The sequence below is a fragment of the Lagopus muta genome, chromosome 7, assembly GCF_023343835.1.
Source record: "Lagopus muta isolate bLagMut1 chromosome 7, bLagMut1 primary, whole genome shotgun sequence".
Classification (NCBI taxonomy): domain Eukaryota; kingdom Metazoa; phylum Chordata; class Aves; order Galliformes; family Phasianidae; genus Lagopus; species Lagopus muta.
In genome coordinates this window covers 39,315,197-39,341,342 of record NC_064439.1, presented here as the reverse complement: position 1 = coordinate 39,341,342, position 26,146 = coordinate 39,315,197, and the positions used below count along the sequence as shown (strand labels likewise).

The following is a 26,146-nucleotide window of genomic DNA, read 5'->3' as shown; positions in this document are numbered from 1 at the left end:
TTGAGATGGCAGTTTTGAAATCCTTGTAAAAAACCACATCTCTCTTCTGATGTGTCTGAGCACTTACTGCTGGAAACCAGTTAAACTAAGGGAATATTTATAGGACCAGTGAGAGAATAAAGTTGGTCTCTTAACTGTGACAGAGCCCATTTCAGTCCTGTCAGCTGTCCGCCTTTCTTAGCAGAATATCAGAAAGGAAGATCTGCTCAATGGTGGCTTCATGCTGCTCTCTGCTGCTAGCTGAAGCTCCTGTCAGTGTCAGCGTGAGCTGGTTATTAGGCCCTTCTGTCAGAACTGGCTGCAGCTCCTGCTTTTGATCCCTGGTTCAGTGCATATAGCATCCACTTGCCCTCTTGATTGTGTAAAGCTTGTGGAAGTTTTCTAGTCAATGTGCATGTAGGAGATTTTAAGCATATGCTAATTTTATTGTAAATTATTAACAGGTGAATACGGAAAGATCTGTTTGTGTGACGCTTTTGATACTGGAGAAATGTGATCTGACGTTTTCCATCCTTGTCCTCTTTTCCTCTCTGTGTGAGTATCTCCTGCTTGGCAAGTGGTCTGTGAAATTGAGAGCTAGCCCCCTCAGTATTCATGGCTGCAAATACATGAAGGGTGCAATGAGGTTTAGGCAGCTCAGGCTGACTGTTTATGTTGGTGCCTGCACCATCTGGCTCTGTGATCACTGTCACCAGTTCCCTCCTTTCAGTTCCTTAGACTTGCTGAAGAGGGCCCGCAGGGCAGCACTTACAGTCGTTGTATATCATTAAGTAAAGTCATAAACATTATTAGGCTTGTTTTTAGGATGTTAATAGGATGATTGTCCATAGGATTAAGGGCCGCAAGCTCTTTTGGTCCTGAAAGAATAACATGTTTCTTTTATTTTATATGAAGGAATTCACAGACCTGTCAAATCTTATGATTTCTCAAGAGGTTCCTGCCATGGAGCCTCATCCCCTTTTCCTTGCCGACCTGTTCTTTGTCTTACCCTTCTACTGTGCAGCAGCCTACCCTACACTTCTTGGAACCTGCTCATGGAGGATGTGTGTGACCAATGTGGTCTATAAATTTGTTGTTATATCTGGTGTGTGAGTGGTAGAGAGTCAAGGGTGCAGTGCTGCCATGAAGCACAGACAGGGCATCTTGTGAGATCCAGTACTTGAAAGAGATTTCCAGCAGGAGCCAGATCTACTTCTCTAACACACACTGAAGGCTTTAGGACTTGAATACTGGGGAGGAGGCAGCTTGCAAAGAAAAGATTGATATCAAAAGGAAAAATGGAACAAAACAAAATGATCTCATTCAGTGAAGGCAATGCAAATAACTTCTTTAAGAGACGTAAGTGACTCCAAAACAAAATTTTTGCTATTCTGAGGAATACAAACCATAACAGGCAATAGGTACTTCAGCTGCACAGACCACAGAATTTGAGAAAATAACCAACATCCGCTGTGCAGATTCCTGCTATTAGCTGTGGTGTAGAGAATATAGTTATTTCCCCCTTGCAAATTAATCTTGCATATGCTTGTCTGACATATGAACTTTAAAAAAAAAAATTGATGTATTTTTTTTCAGGTCCAGAAGCTTTACATTTGCTGACACCCCAAGTTCCTCCAATTAGCTGTCAGAACTTAAATCCAGGCTCTTTGATTCATGACCATGTCTTCTTTCCATTATGCCTCAGCACTGATACCTTACACATGGAATTCTGGAATTTGATTCTGAACTTCACAGTCTTGGCCTCTCCTTCTGTGTGCGCATACCCAGTGGGTACTATGTCCTTATATGCTCTCAATTGCTATCTCTGTTTAGGGATTCTTGAATGATATTTCTGGGACTTGGAATTTGCTCTTTTGGATTCACTTGGCAGAGAGTCCTGATCTTGGTCCTCTGCCTGCTTCCTTTGGCCTTTAGCCTTTGCAGTGGTATGTTCTTCTTTTCTGAGACCTCTCTTCATCTCAACTGCCTTGGAGAACTCTGACTTTTCCCATCCTTTGCCCTCTGGTTTTGCAGAGACTGATCTAATTTGAATCTGAATTGATATTACAGGGAATTGGATTTCTGAAAAATCTTGCTCCTGAAGTTCTCTTTTTTACTGTTTCCTTTCCAAGTATGTGTCTTAGCACCTCTGCCTTTCACTACCTCTATTTAGCATCTTCATATTCTGCTTCACAGCATTTCATCTACCTGATGATGTTAAACCAATTAAAAATGTTTTGTGGATTCCCGACTTAGTTTTAACATTATAGAACTATCAATATAGGGAACATTTCTGAAAACTAATAAGAAAAAAGTTATATTCTATCCTTTAAAATAAATCTCTCATTTAAAATAAAAACCCTAAAAATAGCAGAGCTGAAAATGCCCCTATTAGAATAAACATTGTGGAAAAATTTGTCCTGAGATCATTAATGACCTCAAAATACAACAGTTGATTTTCATTTCCCTTCCTCTTGAAAAAAAATAAATAAGGTGTTGCAGAGGCAGTGACTATGTCTCTAATACTAGATAAAATGGGCCAGTGAACACTCTTTTCTCTCAAGCCAAATAGTATAGCTTAGATCATGTTAACTTGATATTTCAGTACTTAAAGGGAGCTTATAAAAAAGATGGAGAGCAACCTTTTACGGGCAGATAGTGGTAGGACAAGAGGAAATCGATTTAAACTCCATGAGATTTAAGTTAGATATTAGGGGGAGATTATTTAGTCAGAGGGTGGTGAGGCATGGGCACTGGCTGCCCAGAGAAGCTGTGGATGCCCCATCCCTGGAAGCATTCAAGGCCAGGTTGGATAGGGCCCTGGGCAGCCTGGTCCAGTGGATGGCAGGGGTTGGAACTGGGTGGGCTTTAAGGTCCCTTCCGACCCAGACCATTCTGTGGTTCTGTGAAATACTCTTTCCCTCTGAGAATACGATAGCAGAGCCCAAATTACTTGGTAAGAACAAGCCATTACTGTTAACATGCTAACATCTACATATCATAAATAATTATGGTCCAGAAATCAGGTCAGTACCCTAGCCCTGCCTAGAGTACAGTATATAATTATTAAGATCAAAGTTCTTCAGTATTTTAAGTTCTATTGTTGCTCTTTATAATGATGATCCCTGTGACAGCAGGATTGTGATGTGATAATGGTTATCAACAATGCTGACCAGCAAGGCAAAGAAGATTTGCTATGTATAGCTAACTGTTTTCATCGAGAGTAAACAAACTTGGAAAAGGTGTGAACACTCTCCCTCTCTAATCACTCCATCCACTTTAGATGGATTTCATATTCTATGACTATGAATGTGTAAGTGGGAAAAGAAAGCTTCACTACCTCAAGGGGAAAAAAAAAAGGGATGACCTTTGCCTTAGAAGTATTGCCTCAATTTGAATACTAACTAATTTCTTTTTGGACCAAAGTAGTTTATTCCTATGGAAACTGGAAACTTAGCACTTGCATGCTGCTGCTCTAAGACAAGTATTTTCAGGCTTTTGCCTTGAGGTATCTGTCTTCAACAATATTGGTCATGTAGCCATAATCTGTGCTTTTGTACAAGCCTTCCTTTTTGTTCCTAAAAAATGCATGTTTCTCAGCTTAGCTGTAAGATGACCTAGCATATATATATCTCCTGTAACTTCATCTGTTCATTCAATGGTCGGTGCAATCCAGCAACATGTCAGAATTTTCGCTCCTTCAATTTCTGTTGCAGAGAAAAGAATCACAAGTTCAACATGTGACAGGTCAGAGATGGACAGAAAAACAAAGTCACAATTAGCATTCCTGAGGTGATTTTCATACAGTTCATTTTTACAGCTTGACAGGACAGTACTGTTTCATAGGTCTCTGATCTGAAAGTCATGAGTGTCAAAATGGATCAGTGCTCTCTTCCTCTGTGTCATGACTATTATCTTATTTTTCTGCTTTTAACCCTCTCACTTTGGTTAAAATACAAAGGGATCTGAGAATTCCAGGTGATTTTTTTTTCCTAGAAAATTCCAATTAATATATTTTCCGATAATCAGAGAAGTTAATATATATTAAAGTGGTATTATTTGATCGTTTTGAGGTAGGCTTTTTTTTGGTTTTGTTTCCTGCACCTTGATCTTTGCAGAGAGACTTCTCTGAGTGCTGTATGGAAGCATTTAAGATACGGAGGACGTTTCTGCACTGTGGTGAAACTCATCACATAGTGATGACTTCATGACCTCTGTGACACTGTTGGCCTGCACTCACACATGCAGATGTGAAGATATTAGCCCAGTGCTCTGCAGAACCCTCTGTCAAGCAATACTGCCTAAGAGCCACAGGTTATTATGTTATGTCAACATTTTCCAGAACTACTCTGGGGGAAAACATTTCTCCACTAGGCATTGCTGGCACCTTCCAGCAGCAAACAGGACGCACTGGTCCTTCTTCCCTGTGCTGGCAGATTCCATCTTCCAAATCTCACTGGCATCAAAGAGAGGGGCTTCCCTGGCGTACAGAGATCACTCCCAGCCTAAATTATTGTTTTTATATTTCCCCCTGTACTCAGTAGGAAAAAATACTAAAAAAAAAAAAAAAAAAGGAAAAGATTGTTGCAGTCCAGCAGAGTGGCTCTTTCTCCCTAGAGCAGCTGCAGACCATTTGTCTGTTTGCACAGATGCATTACATACTGGGAAAACTGTCCCGTGATTCAGCATGGCTTGTTTGACCACATCCCCAAGAGCTTTGCAAAAAGTACAGTGGAGGGGAGCCAGGAAACTCTGAGCCTACAACGATACCTTGAAGAAAGGCTTTGCTTAAGGTGATTTTGGTCCTATAAGTCTCATTCCATTCCTTAGTCTTTTCCCAACCTTTTTGGACCCTTTTGTCACCTAACTGCTTATTGCCAATAGCTTCAAACTACTCGGGACACAGCTTCACTTAGCTGGAAGAGTTTGGCCACTGTAATGAGTCTTCCTTTACGAATGGAAACGTAATGTAGAATGTTGATGATTCCCCTGAAAAATAATCTGATCCTTTCCAAGGTAGCTTTGACTGGTCTAAATGGCTTTTTAATATGTATAGAATATCAAAAATTGGATTGGATTTCTATGTATTTAATATTACACTTGGATTTTTAATAGGATATAAAATGAAAGCCATTAAAGAGAATAAAAAGTCTCTCCAAAAGAAAACCAGAAACATTCAAATGGCTACATATTGAGAAACACCTTCTAAAGGAAGCTGTTCAGAGACAACAAAATGTTTTTTTTTGTTACCTTTTATTTTTATTTTCTCTCAGAAGCAGACTGAGAGGTTGATGTCAGCCTCCCAGCCCGCCTGAGTCACACTGCCCAGCCATGGGTGCCATTCTGGTGCTACTGCTGGGGCGGCCTCAGGCAGAGGGGCCTACTGCTTCCACCTGCCCCAGCTCCTTGTGCAGCTCTGAGGACACAATGGCAGTGCTGGGGTGCCCAGGACCCCCATTAATGATGCCAGGGTGCTCCTCAGGGCCTGCAGGGTTGATAGAGTGGCCTGGGCCAGAGGGAGGAGGCTCCTGATGGGAGGTGACAGGGCTGGGGGTGGCCGTGGGGCTATCATGCCCTTCATTGGCATGGGTGTCCTAAGGGTTCTGCTGCCAGCAGCGGATCTTTGGGCCATACAGGGCTGTGGCAATGATGATGAGCCTCCTCACAAAGTGCACCGTGAGGCCTCTGAGACTCAGCTGTAGCTCCCGCTGCAAGGCTGCCTTGTCAAGTCCATATTTGCATAGAAAGCCCAGAACGATGCTCTGCCTTGCTTGCACTTCCCACCACCCATCGACTGACATCCTCCTGATTTCTTGTTGGAGCCACTGGAGCAGGGGTCTGAGGTCTTGTGGGTATTCTTGGAAATAAGCAGCCCAGACCTCAGGTAGGAAGCTGTGCTCAGGAGGCAGGAGGATTGGCTCTGCAGGCTCCTGCTCGCCCTGCGGGCCATAACCTGAGTGTGCTGTGGGCTGTGGGACAGGGCACTCAATGTAATCGTCCTCTGACCTCACTGAGTATAGGATGGTCCTGATCTTGTGTCCAAATGTGGCACATCTTGGCTTTTTCCTCGCCCACCAGAGCACACAGCCATAGCAAAGTTGGTGGAAGCAGGGGGTCGTGTAGGCAACATCATCTTGACTGTGCCCACAGATGGGACAGGTCCAGTCTGATGGCACCTCCATGGCCCCCAGCTGTGTAGTGGGCTAGGGAGAGCTGAGTTCAGAAAGCTGCTCCCCTCATTGGTGCTGCAGCAGGCAGAAGGTGTCACAAACTGCAGAAGAGGGAGGGGCTGTGGTCACTTGCTGTCCCTGGGGCAGGCAGCAGCTATGTCCCAGTCCCTCAGCAGCAACCCCTCCCTACTCCTCACTGGCCGCCCTGGGTTCATGTCCCCGCACCACTCACCTCCACTGCTGCAAGCACACCCCACAGAGCCCCAGCTACCTGAACCAGGCAGGGCCAGGGACACACAGGCAATGCTGTGGGATGGGCACCAAGAACTGCTGCCAGAAACCCCACAGCACAACAAAACCAAGTCCTTGTTGAGTGCTCCAAGTCTCACAGCTGTGTTCGACTGGAGTCCAGGCACGAGTCCACACTGGTCTCTGCCAGCACCCAAATTTGTTCACAAGAGTCAGTGAGATCACAGTCATCTCTTTGCTGACATCACAGCCACTTGGCTGTTGACCTCACAGTGTGTGGCTGCCTGTATTTGGCCACCAGTCTGGGTCTCCATCACTCTCCATCGTTCAGTGATTTTCTTTTGTAATGGTGATACATCTGAGAAAATAAAAATTACGTGTGTTTTCTCCACAAGAACCCATCTTCCATGAACTGTCTACACATTTCAAAACTTAGAGAGACAATTTTTTGCCTGTTCTCATTTGGATGCAATAAAAATTGGTAGCAATTTCTACATCGGGTTTGTTTTTTTACACCAAGTTCTCATATCACAGCAGGTTGTTTGCTCACGCTTTTCTATGCAACTTATTCTATGGGGCATGGCTTTAGAAGGGGGTTGAACTAAATAATCTCCAGAGGTCCCTTCCAATCCTCGCAATTCTGTGATTCTAAGTGATTCTGCTTCTGTTCTGATCAATGATAAAAGAGTTCTTAGTTCATTGAAGTGAAGCATAGACTAAAAATGTTGGGAGTCAGCAGTCTGTAATATGTAAGCCTTCAATGCTTTTGATTCCCCAGCCAGTTGTTGACAAGAATGGGCACAGTGCTGTCAAAGATGAGGGGAGAGTCTTGCAGTCCAGTTCTGGATTTGGCTTTGACCTGGGTCTGCTCAGCCAGCAGACAAATACTCCTCCTTTACTCTCCATCCATATACAGAATCTGTACTGTTTAGTAAGTGGTAGTAACTAATATTGAACAGTATTTGTTCTGACAAGAGGAAAGTTCCTGACACTCTTGTTCAGGAACTGAAGCATCTGTTCAGTCAGCCGTTGAAGAGTGTGAGAGGATAGGAGGAAGCTCCACTGGGAAGCTTCAGAGAATAGTGGCAAACATGAGCTGGATTCAGTGAGCAGCATCACTGAAGGAGTAAAGAGAGGCAACCTTGTCCATGAGCCTTCTTCACCTGGAGTTTGGCAGCTAATTTTCTTTCATCACCGGTAGCTCTACTGAGACTATGGCCAAGCAAGGGAATGTGGCAGGTGATAACTTATCAACTTGGTAAGGCTGCCAGAACTGTGTATTTGCTGTTCAGGCTAAGCAGTTGCTAAGAAAACAGCTGCACTGGTTTAAAATCTTACAGTCCCTTTGCTGTTTGCTACCCTCCATCTGCCAGCAGTTACTATTCCAGTAGGAGACCTGGCAGAAAGAAATGTGTACCCGTGCCTCAGCCATTCCCATTCACACATTCTGGCATCTTCACAGATTCCTGCATTCTTTGGTATTGCAACAGTCAGAACCACTGGGAGATAATGTGATTTTGTTTTAACCTTGGTGAGCAGGGCTTAAAGTACTAACACTTTGTATAAGAATTAGGTTTAAATTAGTTTTAATTTTCTGTGTCTTTAAATGGATTTTAAATCACTTTTGGTTAAATTAATGCTACTTCACTGTGAAGTTAAATCCTCAGATTCATATCTGAATACTTAGAAATGTGAGCTGTTGAGATTTCTTTTCTTTACTGTGGAATTATGATTTTGCTTCAGATGGAAGTAACAATTGTTGGTACTGCGCCATCATAAATGTATGTTGTTTGAATCTTTATTGCACCAGATCAAATGCTTCTACGCAAACCACGAAAATGAAATCCAACAAAACTGCCTTCATTAAGGTGTAAATAAAACCATTTGCTGTACTTACAAAGGCATTCCCAACCTGCTTTTGGCATAAAATGTGTCTTTTACAGCCTATCTTGGCGCACACATCTCCTGCCTACCAATTATGAATGCCTTAGGGTGACCAAGTAAGCAATAATTCCAGCTGCTCCTGACAGAAGAAGACACTGCTGCACTGCATTATTTTTCTGATGAATGTACGTTCCCAATAAAGTGAAACAGGTTTTGGATCAGTAACATCTCCAACAACAGGGATTTAGAAAGTGGGTCAGGTATATTGATGGAGGAGAATGGGTGACAGAGAGTGTGCGTGGGTATAAATGCGGATCTATTGACGTCTTCATATTTTCCCCCAAATACTTCAATAATTGATTCAGGTCCTCTGACTGTAGTCGTAGAGGGAGCTTTCAGTATAAAGTGCTTTACTCAGAGCTTTAGTTACCACAGCAGAAAATTTGACTCTGTTACAATTAATAGTGATTCTCTCACTTGAGTTGCGTAGGGCAGCATTTTCCTCTGTAATTCCTATAGTAGTTCAGGTCAGGATCTATGTAGCACATCTAGATTGGGCCATTTGCCATCAATACCACTCCTTATTATTGTTTGGAATTGCACACGTAGCAAGGACAGTAGATTGTTTGAAGTTAAACATGTCTGAAATAAGAAGGCAAATTTCAAGAGGGAAAGGACTAACATCTGCTGATTAAGGACTAAAATCACCTAGAGGAAGAGGTAGATGGAAAAACTGTGTTGTTTCGAGCTTGGCATTAATATCTCAGTCAGCTGGGTGGGAGGATGTGTTGTGAAAACACCTGCAGTGTGAAGCTTGATTCCCTAGGGTGAGGAAGGAGATGGTGAAAGCAGCAGTAGCTGCAGTCAGCCTGAGAAATCTCTGCTTTTATAGTTTAACAGCATTGTGCTTATGTTGTGTTGATGGCTCTGGAGACCTTCTAGTTTTCTTTTCAGTGTCCAGGCAGGACAGATTTGGAGCATGCTTCCTGGGAGCTGTCCTTGAAGTTGGCTTGTGCATACACTGGAAAGGCTGTCTAGAGGGAACAGGGATCTGGAAGGAAGCAACTGGGCCATCAAATGTACTCCTTTGCAGTAGCAAGCAGCCTTGTGATAAATGTTTAGTACAGGCAAGCCAACTGAAATGCTACTCTGCGTATATCCCAGGAGCCACAGAACACTACTCTCAAACACGTAGTAACAAAAGTCCATAATACAAAAGCTAGAGCAATAAAAGCATACCATGCCACAGGAAGAGACCAGAAGAACTCTGGGGCATCTGTGTTCAGACTCTAAACCACTGGGGGAATTTGACTCCTAAAGAAATTTGGAATGTCCTGCAGGGTAAACAATCCCTCATGCTATCAAAACCTTCCAAGCCTGCTCTTCCAGTCCACCCTGAAAGAAGTATTTGGCTCCAAATCTAGAGATGAGCTTAACTTGATGCCTGAGCAAGATGCGTCGTCGTTTGGACTTATCCTCCATGCCTGTTCAGTTTTCTCATTGGTCTCTGTCTTCTCAAACAGCTAATGAAGTTCTCTGGTAGTATTTATATGGACACAGAGATATTGAGACAAACAAGGAGCTGACTAGACACAAACTCTTATGTTGACCCTTTGCTCTCCAGTCTTTTAAATACTGTCAAATTGGAAAAACAACAGCAACAAACAAGATTCTAAAAATAAATAAGCTAACTTCCTTTTTATGTTTATTTTGCAGAGTTAGCCCTTGATGCAAGGGGAGGGAGAAAGGGCTCATTAGAGAGGAGTCAGGAGTCCAGTCTGTTGGCTGTCCTCTGTTGCCACCATATGTGTCCAGCTTCTTTTTCATTGTAGTGAGGATCAGATAGAAAATCTGGTCTCCTCAAATTCAAGCCCTTGAGGTGGGACTGCTGTCAAACTAGGCTAGCTTTTAGACTCTATCATAAACAACAATGCTAAATTACCTCCCATAGGTTTTAAGACCACTAAAGACCATATACTTCTGGCCTTTAAATAAAGTAGAAGCAAGCAGATGGAGAAATGCTTGTATGGGAACTGCTGAATCACGGCCTGAACCTCTGATTGATCACCTGAGGCGAGCACTGAGTCAGCTGTGGAGCACAGGTGAAGGCAATTCTCCTGTGTTGCAGGAAGGGCTGGAGCCTGGCTGCACCTCTCCTAGACCCATTTAAGAGCTGACTGCCAGTGGGGAAGGGTCTCTTCTGGAGATCCTTTGTCTGGAGTTTTGTAGTGAGCCCATGATGCAAGTAAGCATTCTATCTGTTCTCTTTTTGTTATTATAATCTGCTTTGCCAAACTCTCTTGTTTATTTCATAGCTATAACATCTTTATATTCATTGATTATGCAGTGCTATGAAAGAATTCAAGTGAAAGATTCAGTCTGTTCTTTATGCTGAGAAATTGTATATGGCATCCTGGAGTGGGGCACAGCAAAGAGCAATCAGTTCTGCAGTGGTTATGTTGTACTGGGGCAGAAAGTAAGGCACTTCAGCACACCGGGGATGCTGAACTCAGAGATGCAGACCTTAGTATTCTCATGTGTAAATGGACCACTTGTTCATAATGGGTGCTAAATACTAGATATAAAATACTTCAATGTAATAAAACTTCCATATTCATTTTAGTGCTGAATAGTTTCTGGAAGACCTCTGAATGCAGTCCTGTTTTTACCATTTTGCTGAAACCTTCTTACTGAATTGAGGTTTTTGGATTGGAAAGGGAGGAAATGCTGATTAGCTCTCTCTTTTGATAGCCTATCTTACAATAAAACTAATTAGTGCCTAACTTTTATTGTTGTGAGAATTAGGCTACTGACAAAAGCCTCAGAGTAGCAAAATTAAAAAGGTGAGATTTTTCTAATGATTCTGTGTTGGTCAGGCACTAATGTATTTCTTCCAACAAATTTGATTTTTCTTTGGATAACAAAAAGAGGGTTTGCTTTTTGCACCAGTTCCTACTAGCCCCTGAGAAATTGGGAGCAGTAAACTGTAAAAGAGACCCAAGGCTAGACTTGTTAGGCAGAAATTCCTGTTTGCTATTAATAGAGACTTCTGTTTGAAAACAAATGGCGCAGTTAGTGCCATTGATTCATTGACATCTGAAATGAAATTGAAGTATCCAGAGTGGAACAAAAGCCCTCACTGCCACTTTGTCACTGTAAATGAACCAAGTAACAAGGGACTGGGATTAAAAAACATGTTAATAGATATACAGAGAAGGGTAAAAAATAATGGCAGTTGTGTCCATTGTTCAAATACTGTAATAAAAGCCGTAGCGGGTCATCTTGTACAATGGGAAATAATCTGAGATACCTAGTATTTCTGCAGTGGGTAAATTTGTATTAGTGGGCTGAAACTATTAATTGAAAAGTTCTGGACTGTAGGGCTTCACCTTTCAAGAGGAATCTAATAGCTACATGATTAAGAAGAATTATCTATATCAATATAAGTAACTCTATTTTAGAAGTCAATTAAGAATGTTGTTTTGAGCTACTGATTTTGCACTTCTAAATAGCAGTGATAACAGTATGTTTCAGTGATTTTCTGTATGTCTCAACTTCTACACTGGCACTAAAACTGTTACAAATAGATTACATACGTGGAAGATGCAACATGTAAAATTGCATATTTTGATCACATGTTGTTTTTGACATTAAATGTTTGAAGTAATTTATGGTTCAGCAGGGAATGTAACTGATTTCAATGGAACAGTTTTGGAGTATATAATTTTATGGCATCTTTATGACTAAGTGTGCTGTGTACCACCCTGTATTGCTTTACATAAGAAGACACAAAAAGAATGTGTTAAAATGATGCGTTTGCTCTTTGTTTAATTTTGACCAGTATGTACATATGTTCATGCATTCTAAGATTATATACTTGTCAGATATCCTCTGCTGATCGTTTATTTCAAAATGGTACTGGCATCTTTCCTAAAACAAAGGCAGAAGGTCATCTTGATGTCTTTCAATTGCACTGCTGGTGGGCTTTGTATTTAGTGACTCATCTGACTCTGTTCTTTCTGGTATGGCTGTGGAGTAATTTTTTTAATCTGTATCCTTCTGTGTTGTCAAGCACAGAACGCTACACGGTGTTGTCATCTCTACTATTTTGAGTACAGCTTGTTGAGTGAGCAATTACAGTTTGCATTTCTCTACCTGTGAAATCCAAAGAGATCTCAAGAGAAGAGATCTCTTAGAAAATAATTCCTTAAAAAATTGGAGTGTGACTTTCTCCAAAGTCAGTTCTGAATGATGAAGTAGAAATAGGTATTGGAAATAATCCCTCTTCCTACTTGGGTATCCTGAGACCAATGCACTGTATGAAAAAGGGTCAACATAACAGCCAGATCCACGACTTGGAAACATTTCTTCAGATGCAACTTTTGTTTTGCCAATGACTATACATTTCTCTTAAATTTTCTCTCAACAAGGAGTCTTAAAAATACACTGTGAATTGCTGTTTGCAAGAGGACAGTTCACAAAATCCTAGTATCCTCATTTTTTCCAGTGTTTGATGGTGGAAGTAAGAGCAACACACAGCTTCCAGTTCAGCTATTCAGTTATGAATATCTTTGCCAAAGTGAAAATGCAGCTGAAAACTGCTAAAAGCCACTATTGGTTCAAAGTTCTCCCATTTGGTCACTTATTTGCACACTGCCATTTCTACACTGGAAACTGGTTTCTTTTTTCTTAAGTGTATTAATCATATTGCAAAGTTCTGTAAGTACACATCTCACACCTACTCCACAAAAAGGTGGTGCTGTACTCATTAAATACCACATCTTATGTTGCATATGTTCTCAAGAAGACCTGTCCTAGCTTTACACCTATCAGCAGAAACAACTTGTGCTTTTAATGAGTCCTGAAGCTTTTCTTCTATTCACCTGGATGTAGGACTTGTTTTTCTTACTTTGTTTTTTTTTTTTCCCTTCTGTGTAGCAATTCTAAATCACTGGCTCATTTCCCAGCCTCAAAACATTAAGTATACTCCAGGTGCAGGATATGGGAATTCAGATGCAAGCTCTCTCAGGAGTGCACTAGCTAACTTACTTTCAGAAAGCTGTTGGAAGTATGCTGATCTTTCTGTATTGTCTTGGATGCAAGCTGTTTTCTTTAATCTAACAATAGGGACTTATGAAAAGTTATTTAAGAGCTGAATATACTAAGAGGAGTGAGCTGCTTAGTATAATTCTTGTCCTGAGAGGTGCTTATATTTCTCATTTATCTCCTTTGATCTCAGAAAAGATGCTTTGTCACAAATTAACCTTTTTATCCTCACAAGAAAAGAGTTACTGGGGAAATAACTGAGAAGAAATAAAACAGACATTCCAGATATGCACTGTATATTGTGCCCAACTTCCAGATGTCTGTTTCTTGGTCTTTAGCTTGAATTTGCAAGGTCAGCTTGATGCGTAGTTCAGAACTCTGAATGCTACATGAAAATGAGGTGCATCAGGACAGATTCTCATTGCATTTTAATGTGTGCCCATTGGTAGTAATAGGTCACTTCATGTTCTGCATGGAGCTCTCATATTAAAACTCCTTTCAGTTATTTTAACACTCTTTGGCATAGCTGTGCTTTTTAACCAACAGTGTACAGAGACAGAGGAGCCACTGAACTCCTTCACTTCTGCCTCTGCTGCTATGAGAAATCTGGGAAGCATGTAGACATACTGAGGGATGTGGTTTAGTGGGGAAATACTGGTGATAAGCAGGTAGTTGGACTGGATGATTGTGGAGGTCTTTTCCAACCTTGGTGATTCTATGACATAGGCCAGGAGCACCTGCTGCCTTCGTCTAGCTAATATTGTCCTGATTAAAATGGTCCTCTCCTTATTGCTGCATTATTTCTCCTGAAAGACAGAAGTACTAAACCACCTGTCTGAAATTCTCTCTAATCTACATGTGGTATTTGCTTTATTTAAAACATATCATTGTTTAAAAAAAAAATTGGGGTGTGGGCTGATGACATCTGTTACTTCATCCCTCTGCCTAGTCTTTATATCCCAGTATTTGCATCAATTATTGTTATGCCTGCATACAGCAGATTTCCTTTCACCTCAGACTTCTTTGGCCTTAACAGATCTTAGTACGCTTAGAAGAAATTGTGCCAGGTAGTATCAGATCTTAAGAGAGTTCAAAAAAAGCATTTTTTTCTCCTGAATGCAGTTTTGTGATACTTGATGTACATTGCTTGTTCAAAGAATTCTACACTTGCCATGCACAAGTGACTGTTGGAGTCATTTCATTTGCAGAACCCACAGGCTCCTTTTTTTGCTAAATAACACTGCTCAGCATGTTCTGAAATTGCCTGCTGCTTTGCATCCTTCTGAGAGTTATGTGGTCCATGACTCTGGTTTTGCAACCGAAAAGAATTTGCATAAAATCTGTCTTGAATTGATATAACCTTCATCCTTTTCCTGAAGTTTACAGACAGGAATGTCATGCATTAACCCTTCTTATTGGAGGTGGTTACATGTCCTGAAGGGCAATGCAGTCACATTCTACTTGCAGTTTCTGCATGTACTTCTAACAGTGCCGTGCACTGGATGGTACATTAGACCTGCTTGAGTGCATTTCTTGTGCTTATGCTATCTTTTGGTGACTGCATGCTACCAAGGGCATAGGTCTTGGTTTTAGAAACAACATTCATGCTCTCATTTTATGGCTTGCTAATGTGAAAATTATAGCTTTTGCCATACAAGTATTTCAGGATGGCACATACTTAGCCTGCTGGAAAATTCCAAGTTGTTCCTTTTCTGGAAAGCACTGTGTGTGTGTGTGTGTATATATGTATATATTTTTTTCAAAGTACCAAACAGGAAAGCTACTTCATGTGGAAAATCAAGAGTATAATTTTTAAGACTTTTGATACTTTGAAATGTAAGGGTGGAGAGTTTGCCTCTTCTCAACCTCATCTCTGTTGCTGCTGTGCTCTGCAGATTGAATTCTCTCAAAAGTACCTAGTGAACGAGGCTTGATTCTACAAAATATTCTTGAGAAGAGCCATCATGGGAGAGTCTAACTAATGCAGCTTACTCTGAGTGAAATCTTGTGGTTTTACTAATTGCATCTTCAACTTTCATTTCATCTTAATTCATGGATTTGTATCTGTTGACTTCAAATATAAACCAATAATTTGTTCTGCCAGCACATACAATCATTTATGATAGATAGCCTTGCACACAGCAGTGCTTTGGCTACAGCATTGTGTAGCTCCATTTAGGCCACGTGCCAAATACTCAGCCTTGAGGAAGAGTGTGCAGCTTGCATTGCACATTGTGCTGCTTCTACTATGTCTTTAGCAGTATCCAGGCTTTCTAGCTTAAAGATAGTGCATACATGCCCACACTAGCTGCAGTGACCACAGCAGAACACTGTCTGGAGGTTTCTCTAATTTAATTCTGTCCCTTCATTGTGATCAGTTTCTCTACCCATGCTTAAAGAGGCATATTAACAGATCTGTGTGTTTTTAAAAAAAAAAAAAAAAAGCAGCTTTGTCTATGAAAAACAGCCTGTACAAATGAAAGTGCCCTTTTTTTAAATCAGTTGTTTTTCCCCAAGGCTTTTCTGTCTAAAACATAATGAATGTATGAATTGTATTGCTATTGAAGATTCAAAGATTTTGGTGACTGGGTAAGCTGTAAGAATGAAGGTTGCACAGTTGTTTTTTTTTTTTTGTTGTCAACAAACTCTTGAGATGAAATTAGAGTCTGGAACTTGAAATAACCTCATTTATTCATTGCAATACTTCAACATTTCCTTATTGCTTCTGTGTACTCTTCTGTCTGCTTCATTCAAACAGCACTAATCGGTTGATAGTCCTATTTTTAATTTGTGGGAGTGATTTAATTCCTCTGAATTACAGAAGGGGCAAATGACTTCATAAACTTGAGTAATGAGATTTGTTAAACATTACTTATCATGAGGATCTTTCCTAGAGAACATATCCACTCCAAGAAAATATCTAATTAAAACATAATGGGTGAAGCAGCTTGCTGATTCCCAATCCTTCAAGGTTCCTCCTCTTATGAGGTTGTGTGTTCTTTTGCCTTCCACCAAAGTCAGTGTTAGAGATATGGGATGACCTGGTTGGCCAATGCTAATTAAAGCAGAATGTACAAAATGTACCTGTCCTTCAAAAATAGTGCTACAGTTTTAAAATCAGGCACCTTAGGTAGTCTATTCTTTAATGTACATTCTGAGGCTTTTTATTAAACACGATAATAACAGTCGGATCTGTAATTATCATTATTGTCTTGAATCAGCGAAAGTCAGTTTTGAAAGGTCACTTGGGAAAGGATTATAAACAGCCTTATTTAAATTCCCCTATATTTTTAACAAGAAAATACAGGTATGATTTTCTAAATTTAAATACATAACATGGGTATATAAACTGGGTCTATCAAACCACAGCAGACTTGCCAGAAATTTGAGAGAGCTTCCATTTGAGCAGCCAGTGAGGATAAAGCTGGTGACATGCAATTGCTGCAGTCCAACTCAGGCCTGTGGTGGGATGGTGGGACATCCTTTCAAGTTCCCTGTGCTTTCTTCCACCTGGACTCTTCATAGCATGTATGGTCTCTGGATCTCTGAAGATGCTACATCCAGAAGATGTGTGTGTCTCAAGAGAATTACATCTGGTCACCTCCGATACACTGAATAATATCTCCCAATATCTCTTGAAAGTGTCCTGTAGCCATATTTTGCTGCTTGAATTCAATATTCCTATTGCTGACTTTGTTGTCCTTGTTGATGCCTTTAGGGTCAGAGATTCACCTATTGATGTGGTGTTTTTTCAAGCCTTGATGTTTCGAACAATGTGTTTTGCCAGCCAGCTAATGTAATATTGTTCCTTTGAAGGCATCACATGTGGAAACTTGAGAGTCTAACTGGTTCTTCACTTCACTGTATAGAATGATCAACCTTCACCTTTGGTTGGCCTCCAGTAGAAGAGCAACATTATGCCTCTGGGCATCAAAAAGGTAATGAATGCCCTTCAACCTCTTAATGCTTTTTCCTCCCTGTCTCAGTTACCTGTACCAGACTACTAATGTTTGAGTTCCATAGGTGATACTGATACCAATAGAGGTAACCATGACACTTCAATTTTTAATGCCCTAGGATCTGATTTTCGGGACAGCAGTAATTCTGTGGGTTTTGGTTACCTGCATTTAGAGTTGGGAATACTATGTATTTCTAAAAATGTTGACCACGGTCTGTTCTGGGGAAAATACAGAGAGCAAAGGTGCTGCTTCATGGGGCTTCCAGGGTTAGTTTTGCAAAAGTATCTAATGATTTTTGGAAGCTTCTATCTGTAACACCTTCTAAAGGGCCTAGGATTTTTCTAACTAAATTCAGAACTATCAATAGGTGTTAAGGTTTGCCTACCAAATTAGGCAAATACACTTGAGTCCTTTTTGGTTAATACTGTTTTCTTGTTTGAAAAACTTGTTTGAGGCCATTGGTTTTCTGTGTAGTTTACTGGAGGTTGTACACTTGATGAAAAAGCTGTCTTCATGTAACAAACTTCAAGAAGGGGGTCAAGAATAGAAAGGGCTTTAAGGTTAATGTTGCCATATCAACTTTGTGAGTAGAAAATAGAAGATGCAAGTTCCTAGCAAATACAACAATTTAATTCATTAATGTTTAAATGTAGTTCTCAATAGTTTATGTGCAACACAGTTCAGTTGTGTGGTCCTGGCTGCTTTCAGAGAGCTAGGTATTACTTGTTGGTGTCAAACCTTTTAGTCTTCATTGCATTCCACAGCTCATTATGCTTCAGGTGAGGTAACTTGATTCATTTATGCACAAGGTGGGCAAGAAACATAAATTTTTAAAACTGATGTATATTTACTAGTGTAATATTGCATATAGAATTAGTTATCTGGCTTGCCAGAGTTTCAAAGCTTGCTGTTTAATTGCACATCATTTAAATCTGATGGCCTGTGTTTTTAGTAGATTTATGCTTCTGTATTTCTGTTCAGCTTCTCCTTAAACTCTTCTGAGCCCCTTTGTGACCTACATGAATTGAAATATAGTCAGCTTAGTGCACTGACAAATGAAAATAGGTGACTAATGTCAATTGTCTTTTGATACTTCATACTCTGCTTGCCAAGAATGCCTCATGTTCTGTGATCATTTAAAATCCTACACGCTCAGTAAAGTCATCTTTTTCACAGACTGATTGCAGTCAGTTGTTGAAAGAATATAATCTTGAGCAAATGCTCACCAACAGCTACCCTTTTTTATATTTGCTTAGTAGAGGAAGAAATAAGGAAGTAAGACCGCAAAGAACCTTCTAGTCATATGGTCTGATCTCCTCTTTCTCCTATGTCATTAAATCTCATACATGTAAAAGCTCTGAGGTTGGTAACCTACACTTGGCAAAAACCTGTCTTTCAGAAAAGTAATTTTCCAGGTTGGAAGATACAAAAACATTAAAAATTTCTTATTGCCCTCATGAGCTTGTTCCAGTGACATACTGTCAATTTAAGAAGAGAAACAGAGTGCTTCATTTGAATTTGTCTGACTTCAGCTTCTATCACAGCTTCTTGTTATGTTATTCTCTGCTAGATTAAAGAGCTCTTCAGAATTCATATTTTTTCTCCATAGAGGTACTTATACGCTGTAATCAAGTCAATCTTTTTGATAGGATAAACAGATTGAGCTGTTTAAGTCTCACTTAGCAGCATTTTTCTTCAATTCTTAGATCACATTTTCAGCTCTTAATCTGCCCCCTCACCAATTTTTAAGTAATTTTTCAAGACATGGACAAGAACACAATATACAAGATTGGTCTCTTCAGTGATATATCCAGAGATAAAACTACCTCCCTGCTTCCCGCTCCCCTGATGCAGTTTAATCCTTCTTGAGACGCTGTCAGTGAGGATTTACATTGAGTTGGTGACTACAACTCCTAAATAATTTTCAGTAAGTGTAGTCTCCCTTCACTACACAGCGCCTACAATCCTTTATACTCATTATAGGGATTTGCTTACCCCAGATGTATTTTGTTGGATAAGACCCAGTTCGCCATTTATTACCCTTGCAGTTTCTGTCATCTTAGTGCCATTTTCTGGTGTGATTGCCTTTTCTCAGAAACAGAGCTGTTTGAAGGTTGTATGCTGTCAGCTACATTTTGTTATCAGTCATTTAGACAAATCTTAGTCAATTTAGCATGTGCTTTAATGATATCGTGGGGTACTATGTCTTTCAGACTATCATTAAAGTCTAAAAACATCAATATGCACTTAGCCAAATGAGCAGTTTCACCAAAGAATAAATTCAGAGAAGTTCAATGAGACCCAGTCTTCATAAAAAAGACTGGAATTATTTCTATTCCTTTCTTGGAGATCTTTTTGAATTAAATCTGTTATTCACATCAACTATTGATGCTGATCTACCTTTTGCTGTCAACATCTTTGTCATTTTCTGACACTAGCACCCATTTGCAATTTCAAAAGTATTCTAAAGTCTATTACAACATCAGCAGATGAAAGCCGAAGTACCTGTCCTGAAAGGGGGACCAAAAGATATCTAAGGCTGGTGGTAAGGGAATGGTCATGGTTTCTCTCTTTCTAAATTACTAGCAGGCTAGAGCAGTTCTTCATAGTCCCTATGAGACTGACTACTTGTTTCTGTTGTAGTAGTGAAGTATTTACTAAACATATTTACAATTCCTGCATCAGCACAAACCATTCTGAAGCTATACTTACTGATGGGCCAATATCACTTTGGGCTCTATTATTTCTATTGGGCTCTGTGTTATTTCTAACACACTTAAAATGTCCTTAGCTGTTTCAACTATAGATTCACCTTGCCTGATAACTCCCCTTATCAATTTTTGATATAGTAACTTGTAATTTGTATTAAGTGATATTTATATAATTTCTCTTTGTTTTCCACTTTATTCCTGAATGCCACCTTTGAGTTTTTAAGAGAAAGGTACTACTCTTTGTGATTGAAGAATCACAGTCTTTTGGCCATTTATTAAAGGCTTTTAAGAAAGCCCTCTTTCAATGTTCTGGTTTTTTCTTTTTTCCTCCTGTCTGTCTTCTTTCCCTCACTATTTTCCTCAGCTTGAGGAAATTAGCTCTTCTGAAGCAGAAGAAATGCATGGTTTTGATTGGGGCTGTTCTTCATTTCCCCACAGTGAGTACAATCAGGCCATGAACACTTGTTCCCAGGCAACTACTAATTTTTAATTTAGTGATATCTACCATTTTTATCTATCACAGTGAAGTCAGAATACTTATCTCTTGCAGTGAAGGATATCTATAGGACTACAAAATTACCTTGTTGCAGTTATTAATGACTTGGTGCATGCTGCAGTTGAAGCTAGACAATTTGTATCCTCACAAACAAGGAAAATGAGGATACTATATGTAAATAAATGTTTAATTCACACCTGAATATTTCAGTAGCTTCCAAAAATCTTTGCCAAACTTTAATCAGGCCTGAATTGTAATGGAAAATGAGCTGTGGGGGGCCTCCGGTAGTTAATTTTGGGGCACTTTCACACTTTGCTGTAGGAACAGCACTAACACATGGTAAAAAAGAATTTATTTTTTTTCTTAAGGCAGCAGTTATGAAAAATAAACGGACTAGAATTAAGAACACGTGTGTAGCACTGAATGGCATTGGTGTCCTGGAATAAACTGGGAGAATGAGGTCAGCCACAGTTCACTCAGAGGCCTGGAAGTAGCCTTTGACAGCTGGTGATGCCGCACCGGGGCTCTGTAAGCTGAGGCACATAAGCACAATTGTGTAGATTTGGCAGAAAAGCCAGGAGCCTGGCAGGTCCTGACTGTTAGCACCACTGTTCACCTGCCTGAAGGCTGCTGCTTTTGAGGCCAGGCACAAGCAGCAGCAGTCACCTTCCTTCAGGAAAAAAGGATGTTAGACTCCTTCCTTAATCTGCTGCAGCCTCTCTAATGTGAGCTGTCATCTCACCAAGGCCTAAGCCTGATCGTAATGTTTTAATTGCATTGTGATTCCTAAGATCAAATTGAAATGCTTCTCATGCTGATTCTAGTATGAAATTTGTGCCAGGGGAGGTTCAGGTTGGATATTAGGAAATGTTTCTTCTCCAAAAGAGTGGTGAACTCACTGTCCTTGGAGGTGTTCAAGAACTGTGTGGATGTGGTACTAAGAGATGTGGTTAGCAGGTGGGTTGATGGTTGGACCTGGTGATCTCGGTGGTCTTGTCCAAACTCAATGATTCTATGGTCTAGCTCTACATTCGATTTAAAAAATAAAAATAATTAAAAAAAAATAAATGAACATAGCAAAGCTCCCCGTGAGCACCAGAGCAGCCTCTGCCACCACTCAGCTCCCTAGTGGAAAACGGGTGCCTGGTGCCAAAGCCACTGCTGAGGGCTGCTGCCCCACCGCCATTTTCCCCCACCCGGAGGAGGCGGCGGCTGGCGGCGGGCCTGCGGCGCCGAGGGTATTAATAGGCGGCTCGGGGGGAGCGGCGAGGTCTGACGGGCAGGGCTGGGCGTCTGAGGGCGTGCGGGGCGAAGGCTCGGTCTCGATCGCAACGCGGCACAGGACAGCTCGACTAGTCGGTAGTGCCTTCCCTCATCTCCGGTCCGCGCGAGCAGAGGCGGCGGCTCCACCACGAAGGCGAGATGGAGGGTAAACGCTGCGGTGCCAGAGCCGCCCTCTCTCTCCTCTTTCTCCCCCGCTCCAGTGGGGCTGCGGGCTCGGGCGCGGCGCCTGCCGGGGGAAGCCGAGCAGCGCCTCGCTCGCTCCGTGCCCCCATCGGGGTTTTAACCCCTTTCCCCGGGGTTAAAGGGGGTCCCGGGGCAGGGTGGGCCGCTGGGCCGGCTGCAGCCCGGCGGGCAGTGGGGTTTGAACTCCGGCGGGGCAGCAGCTTCGTGCGGATGGGTAGGGAGTGCCTGTTGCATCTCTCTCCTTCCTCTGAGCGCAGCTGAGATGTATCTGAATGTTTGAATAAGGTGTAGTGCTTGCAACAATTACTGTAAAAGCATTGCGTTACAGGATGTTTGTTGAAATAAATTATCTTTGAAGACTGGCGCTTCTTTTTCTTTCCAGGCACTGGAATAAGGTAGGCAGGGCAGTACAGTGATGCGCTGTGACAAGACTGCTGATCCCCGTGGTCCTGGGAAGGGAGGAGTTAATCCCACTTCATAAGTGTATCGGCAGTCTGTGCACCTGCATCAGCAGGATGTAATGGATGACAGAAGTTGTCTGTATATTTATGGAAATTGGGAAGATGAGAGACTTATGGCTAATACTGTGCTGAGACATCTGGGGGAGCTAGGAAAGTAATTGACTGAGTTGTGGCATGCTTAAGCTCCAGATATGCCATTATTTGCAAGGTTAAGAAATGAGGAATGCCTTGGACTTGTGAGTAAAAACTGGTTGCTAAGTCAGAAAAGAAGTGCTTGCAGTTCTGTGCTCTCCCATAAGACCAGCATTTCCGTGAGCTTCTCTGCTTATCACAAGTTGGGAATCTCTTGGGAAAATGGTCAAAATGACTTGGGGTTTCATGTGTTTCAATTTCACACTGCATGTGAATGAGTCTTTAAAACAGAAGAATTTTAACCCCGCATTGAGAAAATCTTCTCACTTATCTACCAGACGTTCAGTGTCCTGCATTCATGGATGAAGTAAGTCAATGGCAATCTATCAGTGGAAAGATCTCCAAATAAAGCAATATATTTGAAAGAAAACTCCTGGGGGGGAAAATTATATAAATTTAAGAAATATAATTTGCTTTTCTTAAATGAATGAGTGTTGTGAAGTAATATGATGATTCTCTTAGTGGTAAGATACGTGCGGTTGTGCTCAGAATATGATCCTGTGCATGTAGCAGTAATGCTGCATGAATGGCAGTAACTCAAAGTGCCTCCCTTCAAATGTCATTCATATTAATGTCCTCTGCCAAGACAACACCAAAGATAGGCTTCTGGTGGTCACTGAGACAGGGATCCCAGTTGTTCCCTCCAGGTCAGTAACAGTGTTCTTATTCAAATGTTGCCCAAAGCATGCTACCAGAAACCTAATTTCCTTCCAAAACAATTGGCTTGTGCTGTTATGAGAGATAATAATGCAATCCCCTTGCACTCTGCTGCTGCAGGTTTTTCAGTCTCAGTACCTTGCTCCTGAGCAGCATGTATAACTTCTGCATACTTTTCCTCTCACCAGGAATTCTTCAGTTTTCCTGTTACCTTTGGTTACCTTTGCCGTTTTTTGTGCTTCAGTCTGTCTGGTGAATAAAGTTCATGTAGTTGGGGCTGTGTTGTGGCTGAGGGTGTTGTCTGTAGACTTGTTTGAGTGCTCTGCTTCTATTTTCCTAAGCTGTTGGAGAAATGAAGGGCACGAGGCTGTTGCAGCAGTACCACTGGGTTGGCTTTGTGCCACTGGTGCAACTAGAAAAGTAGGTACAGTTGCAATGAGGAAATAGGTGCACTTCCTCATGCACTGAATTATTCGTGTCTGCTGGAGTTTTGGATGTAATGGGAGCACTTCTGGGGAGTGACAGTGATTTTTAACACCCTTAATGTATCTGAAATTGTGTGTTTGTGAGGTTTGTCTTGCTGACTGTGTCAGGTTTCTCTCTGAAACTGCTATCCATGAGAGCAGCTTTACTGTGCAGGGATGAGTAAGAATCTGTGCTTCCTCTAACACCAGAGATGGCAAAGCCCTGTTTTCAACAGGGACCAATCTGCAGAATCCCACTTCTAGCTGCAGAAGCAGATTCTAACTGCACATATCCTTCAGTTATTTGGCATCAGTGAAGCTTTCCGAGGCTGTTCTGTCATGGAGAAAGCGTAGAGCATTCTGTATTTATCTATTTAATTGGGGGATGGGGTGGGAAGATGGGATATTCCCTTCTATTAAGCTAGTAACTCTTAAGTGAGTTACTAGCTCATCAAGTACAGTAAGTAGAGCTGGAAACCACATAAGGAAGGGAAAAGGCAGCTGCCACCATTTATGGCATATGCTGCCTTTTAACATCAGAATCACTGGCTTCTGCTCTGTGTATCGTATGTTGTGTTGTGTGATTTGAATCTGCCAGCAGAGCGGGGAGATGAGTCAGCAAACATTTTTCATGTAGTATGTTGCCATCTAAAGCAGATGTAATGTGAAGCATGGTAGAAATTGTGACTTTAAGGCTCCGGTAATATGACACTGGGGTTGGTATTTTGGTCAGGGCAGAGGGATAGGATCTCTTCTGTATCTTAAGATCTGCTTTGGTGGAAAAGATACTGGGATCTTTGAATGCTGCTTTATGAGATGAAGGAATATGCAGACTTGCAAGAAATGAAGTTTGCATCAAATAAAGCAATTCTGCATGAGTGTGTTCATTGTGCTTTAAAATTAGTACAGATTTTCTTGGCAGTTAATGAACATCTAGAAAAGAGAAGCTAAACTTGACTCTTGAGAAATTCAGTAAATGCTTGCATCTTTTAAGTATCGTTTATACAACCGGAAAATGTCACTTTCAAACATTGGAGGAATCTTATAGCATACTGATTAAACTTTTACTGCCTACTGGACAGTTTAGATTTCATATACTTTAATTTCCCTTGCTTTAAGTATTTCAAGCTGCCTGCTTCTGTAGAGACCGTTTGTATTTCCTTAAGAGTTTATTAAATGCACAAAACATTAAAAAGGGGCACATTGAAATACGTACCTTTTCTATTACTGTTTTATCTGCCCGTGGTCAGATTCAGGAAACTTCCTCTTCAGGCTTTGAAAAAACCAAAATCTCAATTTCTTCCCTTTCTTTTTGTTTTGTCTTCTCACTAACTAGAGAGATCTTTGGGAGTACCTGTAAAGCATTGATGGTTAAGGAATCCCATCAGCACATAACTTAATTGTGGCCATTTTCCTCCTTCTTATTCTTCTATCTGTGCACACAGGTTATCTTATTTTAACATCAATGGGGCTTATGAGGGACTAATAGAGGTGAATGGTTGTTTTGTGAATTGGCAGTGGAGATTTGTGTTGATGATATTGTTGAAAATGACAGGATAAATCAAAGGGTGGTAAGTAATGATTTTCACTTGGTTCAGGTGTTTATGTCCATCATTATTACAGCTTCTTGAGTATATATAATCTTGGTTCTTCTTAATGGAAAAAAATGTATTGAGTATTGAAAAATAGAGGTGTATCAAAGCAAAAGTCACAGGGCCAGTCTTTTTTTTCAGTGCCACAACTGATGAGGAGAAGTGGTTTGTCATGACCAAGGTCTTCTGTCCAGAGCTTTACAAAGGAATGGGTTAAATCTAGAGGATTTAGAACAACTTCTGGCTCTAAGGCTTGGGTGTCTCAGCCCTTCATCACATTTCACTTTATGCAAGCTGAAAAGCCTTTTAAATACGATCGTATCCATTGGCAAATGTCAGGGTCTCAAAGGTTGATTTTAAACTGCTTGGCATCCCTCCCTTAGCTACACTGTAAGACAACTTGTGTCTCATTGAGCTGCTTAAATTTCTTTTTCTCCAGCAGACCTAATGTGGAGAGACAAGACATCCTGTGGCTATAGAGCTGCCAGAGGTTTCACTCTGTTGTAACTATAGTCAGTGTTTAGTTGGTATTGTGATGTATGTGGTGAAAACTGCTTTCACTTTTGCACAAGATACGGTTTTAGCAGATGTAAAACTGTGTGTGTAATGTTGTAAAGCACTTGGCTGAAGACAGCAGGCACTGGTAAGAGCAGGCTGATACACTGAGCCCCTCGAAGTGCTCCTGCCATAGGGTTCTGGGCTGGGAAGCTCAGAGCCCTGAGCTCAGAATGTCTGCTAAGGAAGCTTCCCTGGCACCGAGTGACTCTGGTACTTGGAAGGTAAGCCAGGGATGTAATGAACGTTACTGTGGAATAATAA

General features: G+C 41.1%; 1 protein-coding gene across 8 annotated transcripts in view; it reads left to right on the top strand.

Annotated features, from left to right (window-relative positions):
* GADL1 (glutamate decarboxylase like 1) overlaps window positions 1–26,146 on the top strand; it is a 243,800-nt gene that overhangs the window by 141,791 nt on the left and 75,863 nt on the right. For 4 of the 8 annotated variants that reach the window (XM_048950655.1, XM_048950654.1, XM_048950656.1 and 1 more), the window contains exon 3: window positions 17,145–17,266. The exons of 1 other annotated variant lie outside the window; for it this stretch is intronic. Coding sequence is in view for 2 of the 7 variants with exons in the window: in XM_048950650.1 (XP_048806607.1) it covers window positions 21,917–21,923 (7 nt within the window). In the remaining 5 variants the exon portion in view is untranslated. Of the gene's footprint in view, window positions 1–10,410; window positions 10,528–17,144; window positions 17,267–21,775; window positions 21,924–26,146 lie in introns of those variants that run through there. 3 more of the 8 variants (XM_048950650.1, XM_048950651.1, XM_048950653.1) reach the window with 2 other exon arrangements.